Source organism: Tilletiaria anomala (genome assembly GCF_000711695.1).
Source record: "Tilletiaria anomala UBC 951 chromosome Unknown K437scaffold_218, whole genome shotgun sequence".
Lineage (NCBI taxonomy): Eukaryota > Fungi > Basidiomycota > Exobasidiomycetes > Georgefischeriales > Tilletiariaceae > Tilletiaria > Tilletiaria anomala.
Window position 1 is genome coordinate 1,421 of NW_013546804.1, and position 4,496 is coordinate 5,916.

The window sequence follows — 4,496 nt, forward strand, 5'->3', positions numbered from 1 at the left end:
TACCGAGCAAGAAGTGCACGTTCTCTATTTGGCTACTATCTTTGGACCTTTGGTTGCGTGAGATCATCACTGACCAACACATGCAATACAGTCTGATCCGCCAGCATCCCTCTGAGAGACTCGGCTGAGGCGTATGTAGGCACGCTGCAGCCGAGCGTATGGGTCCTTACTTTAGCTACCGTGTAGAGGCGCCCGAAGGGTGAATCATTGGCACTGATGCATGTTGCAACCGCGCGTTACCACCACGACCACAACCACGATCACTACGTCCTCCTCGGCCGCTCCTTCGCTCAAGCACGGCTGATGACAACGGAATCGTCACCGGGCTTGGTCCTGACACCGCCTGCTACTACACGGTGCAGCGACGACGCTGCGCAAGGCGGCCGGTAGCACATAGGCACACACCCGGTGCTGCGAGGCGTCGCGGGACTTGCCAAGAGCAGTATGCCATTCTGGTCCTTCAGCCCTTCCGCTGCCTCTGGCCACGACAGCAAGAGCTTGCTCTCGGCTGTTTCGACGGGCTACACTGCACAGCCTCGCTCTCCGACGTTCACTGCAGCTGCAGGAGCCGCAGACGGCGCACCTGGTACGCCAGCCGCAGAAGCGTCCTCCGCTTCAGCCTCTCCTCTTTCAGCTCCACCCGCATCGTTACTAGGAAAGCGTCGATCGATCTGCAATGGGAGGTATTGCTCCGGCATGGACAGTGCGGATGGGGCTTCGCCAGCGCGTGTCGCAACAGGTACCGGAGTAGGAAGCGCGGGCGGGGCGGGCGGGAGCGACGTGGTATCGAACAGTTCGTCGCAGGCGTCCTCGCCGTCCCTTTCTGCACGCCTTCATCCTGCAAGCCGCTTCAAGACGATGCACCCCTCGTCGGCCTCGCCTGCATTAGCCACTGCCAGGCCTTCTTCCTGCCCCGATACAGCTCTGGGCTCGGCAACCACTCAGCAAGACGTTGTGGTCGAAGCAGCAACGTTCATGTCCGATCTACCCTCTTCCCTGCGCACTTCAACATCGTCTAGCTTAAATTTGGCGCCCTCATCTAACCCGATCGCTTCGGCTTCTGCTGCGGCGGCGAGTCAAACTCTCAAAGCAGGGCGAAGCAGTGGCGGTGGCAGTAGTAGCGGAAGCGGCAGTGCAAGCATGAGCCGCAGCACGAGCAGGGCACCAGAGGGGCCGAACTGCGCTGTGTCAGGAGACAGGAGTTTGGCGGGAGAAGTCCATGCATTTCCCGGGTCCTCCGGGGAAGCGACCGGCGTCAAGGTTGTGCCGGCGCTTTTTGATGATGCAGATCCAGAAGATGTCATCAACCTCGTGGGTGAGTGTCCGCCTGTATTCTGTCGTGCTTTCTCAGCAGCAGATCTGAAATTTCTGTTCTTCCACGACGCCCTAGCCGATATGCTCGCGCGATTAGTGGAGCACAACGACCACCTACCCCTCCACCCCTCCTCGCTGACCCGCTTCCATTCGCGTGCGGCGCCGCAGATCTCCGTCCTTTCATACCTGCGCCGCATAGCCAAGTACACATCCCTGGAGAAGGTGTGCACGCTGATACTGCTCATCTACATTGATCGCGTCAGCAGCACGGTACAAGGTGCGACGTTCACCATCTGCACTCTCACCGTTCACCGATTCGTGTGCGCCGCCACGGTGTGCGCTAGCAAGGCGCTGTGCGACGCGTTCTCCACCAATGGACATTATGCCAAAGTGGGGGGTATCAGCTTGATCGAGCTGAACATGCTGGAGAAAGAGTTCCTCAACTTGATCGGGTGGCATCTTATCGTGGGTCTCTTCCTTGCCTCCCCTTCTCCTCTGCAGAGTGATGAGTTGCTGAAGATTTTATTTTCGTTTCTTCCTATCCTTTGAAGTGCACCGGACCTCTGCTACAGCAATACTATGCGTCGCTCGTACGCTCACATCCTGGGTATGCGCTGGCGAAAACACCAGCGGGCTCTGCGAGTGCAGATGCGAGAGTAGCAGCAGCTCTCGCGACTCATGCCTCGTTAGCGGCAGGGAAGCAGGCAACGGGACTGGCATCTGAGCCGTATTTAGCGCCATGCCCGCCGGTTGATGCGGGCGACATGCAGGGGAGGGAAGGCACGCAAGACCTGGAAATGGCGGACGAACCAGCCGCGCAGATGAGCCACAGCGGTTGCGGCGGCGGGGGCTCCGCAATGTCAGATATCGCAGACCCGACTCAGCAGGAAGGGGAAGGGCTGCGCGATAAAGGCTGACGCATGCACGTCCAAGTGTATGTTCCCGCAATGACATGAATGCATTGCCATTTTCCACACACTTTTGCTGTGCAACGACAAGTTGCCGACAGCTGGCGCTGATGATGTTGATGGTGTCAATACATTGCGAATTCGTACTGGTTACTGATTGGTCTTGCGGGATGAGGCCAAAAAGGGCCATTGCAGGCTCGTTCAAAAAACGTGAAAAGCGGGTCATGACTACACAAGTGATATCGCAAGCGCGTCTGGAATGTGTATGCGGAGCAAGGAAGCCTTGAATGAAGCAACAGAAATGGTGCGAGTGCCCAATACCCAAAAAAAATCGCCTGGCGCCTTCTCTCTTAAGCGACGCGGACATCCACCTCGCTGCCGTCCTTCTTCTCGTCGTCCAGCCCATCATCCTTGCTGTCAGTCTTCCACGTAGCGCTCTTGAGGTCCGACGGCCCAGCAGCGTTGGCGTCTGTGGTGTTCTGCACCGTAGTGGCAGCAGCAGCCGCTTCAAAGTTTGCGCCTTTCTTTTCGGGCCCAAAGGCGGCGGTGATAGCGAGGCCAGCGGCAATGATCGCTGTTGCGATCGCCATGACGGGGCCATAGGCTTGCACGCGGCGACCGCCGGGGCCTGAAGTGAAATTGTTCTCGGACAAGTAGTTAACTGCGAGTGAAGGGGAAGGAAAAAGAGCGTTCAGTACACGCGTTCGCTAGTCATGGTCGGCTCTCGCGGGAAACTTACTGAGCTGTGTGCTGGGTGCGCTGATCGCATTGCCAAGCTGGTACGTGAGGCCGACAAAAATGGCGCGGAAGGCAGGTGGCGAGATCTCACTCAGGTAGACGGGGACGACACCCTGAAGATCAAGAAAAGTTGCCCTGTCAATACCTGCTGAGGTATAAGCTGCAAGAGAGAATGAACTCACCCAGGCGCCTTGCACAAAGAATTGAATCATGAAGCCACCAGCCTCGAGGCCGCCTTCGGTAGTGGGCAGGACCCAAGGAGCGATCATTGCGCAGGTCATGATGCATGCCAAGACCATTGCCCTGCGTCGTCCGATCCACTGCGACATGTACCCAACGATCGTCCCGCCGACGCATGCGCCGGTCTTCATCAGGATTGAAGCGCGAGACGCGGCGGCGCTGTTCAGGCCCTTGCCGACGAGCATGAAGGTCGTGTATGAGTCCTGCGAGGAGTGGCTGAACCAGTTGAACCACGACATGATGACGATTGCTGCGAGTTGCCAAGTAGTGCCGAAGGCAGTCAGAAAATGCGGTCCTCTACATTCACGGATTCTCGCTGGCTCACCATAGAGGCACACTTTCCACTCCTTCTTGAGCATGACGACGAAGGATTTTCGGAAATTGGCTGTACCAGCTCCCTTGGTTTCCTTGCGCGCCTCGATGAACTGCTTGCTCTCCGGGAAAAAAGCGCGGAGCACACCAACGAAAAAGGACATGCCGGCGCCGACCCAAAAGCCGATTGGCCACGACTCGACCGAACCGCCGACACCGAGGTTGACGCAAGCTGCGAGGACGTAGCTGGTAGGCGCAAGCCAGAGGGCCCCGTCAGCAAAGTGGGGTATGCAATCCGGCGTGTTCTGAGCCTTTGGGAACTTACCCAAAACTGTAACCCTGCTGAAAGATGCCAGACATGAGTCCACGTGCCTCGGCAGGGATATTCTCGAGCGCCATGGCGCTTGCGCTTCCATATATACCTCCCATAGCCAAGCCGAATAGGGCACGAGCGGCGAGGAATTCGTTAAAGTTCCTGGCGTAAATAGAACCAATCTGCAGCGCGCCGAGGATCCACAAGTTGAGGACCTGCAGGCAGAAAGAACCGAGTGCGTTAGCTCAAAGCGGCGCGTGAAAGCAGCCTTTGGGGCGCGAGGTCTACACGCACTAGCGGCCACTTGCGTCCAAAGTAATCAGCGAAGACACCGAAGAGGGCGGCGCCGACGGAGCGCAGGAGAAGGGTGAGCGTAACCGTTTCTGTCATCTTGGTCTTGGAAACGTCAAAGTGATTGGCGAGCTTGGTGGTCTGGATGCTGAGCGTGTGGAAGTCAAATGCGTCGGCGGTCCAGGCTGCAAAACCGATCAGGTAGGCCCCCCAGCCTATCAGGCTCAGCGAGGCGAGCAGCCGGAACGGGTTGGCGGGCCGCGTCGGCGATTCCCATTCGACGCGTTCGACACCGTTTTCGTCGATCACCGTCGTCCGGATCTTCCACCGAAACAGGTCGCGGAGCGACTGCATCGGCTTGAGGGACATGGTGGGCCAGG

At 58.1% G+C, this 4,496-nt stretch overlaps 2 protein-coding genes across 2 annotated transcripts; one reads left to right on the plus strand and one right to left on the minus strand.

The window, feature by feature from the left end:
* The first annotated feature begins 286 nt into the window (after nucleotides 1–286).
* Nucleotides 287–2,370, plus strand: K437DRAFT_78293 (cyclin-domain-containing protein). The gene is made up of 3 exons (XM_013384329.1): nucleotides 287–1,321; nucleotides 1,391–1,779; nucleotides 1,866–2,370. Exons 1-3 carry the CDS (start codon nucleotides 445–447, stop codon nucleotides 2,229–2,231), a joined length of 1,632 nt encoding a protein of 543 aa, XP_013239783.1. The 5' UTR covers nucleotides 287–444; the 3' UTR covers nucleotides 2,232–2,370.
* A 170-nt stretch (nucleotides 2,371–2,540) lies between these two features.
* Nucleotides 2,541–4,496, minus strand: K437DRAFT_78281 (MFS general substrate transporter). Its single transcript, XM_013384330.1, has 6 exons — nucleotides 4,120–4,496; nucleotides 3,838–4,040; nucleotides 3,526–3,758; nucleotides 3,143–3,450; nucleotides 2,962–3,073; nucleotides 2,541–2,883 (listed from the first exon to the last, which is right to left on the minus strand). Exons 1-6 carry the CDS (start codon nucleotides 4,483–4,485, stop codon nucleotides 2,573–2,575), a joined length of 1,533 nt encoding a protein of 510 aa, XP_013239784.1. The 5' UTR covers nucleotides 4,486–4,496; the 3' UTR covers nucleotides 2,541–2,572.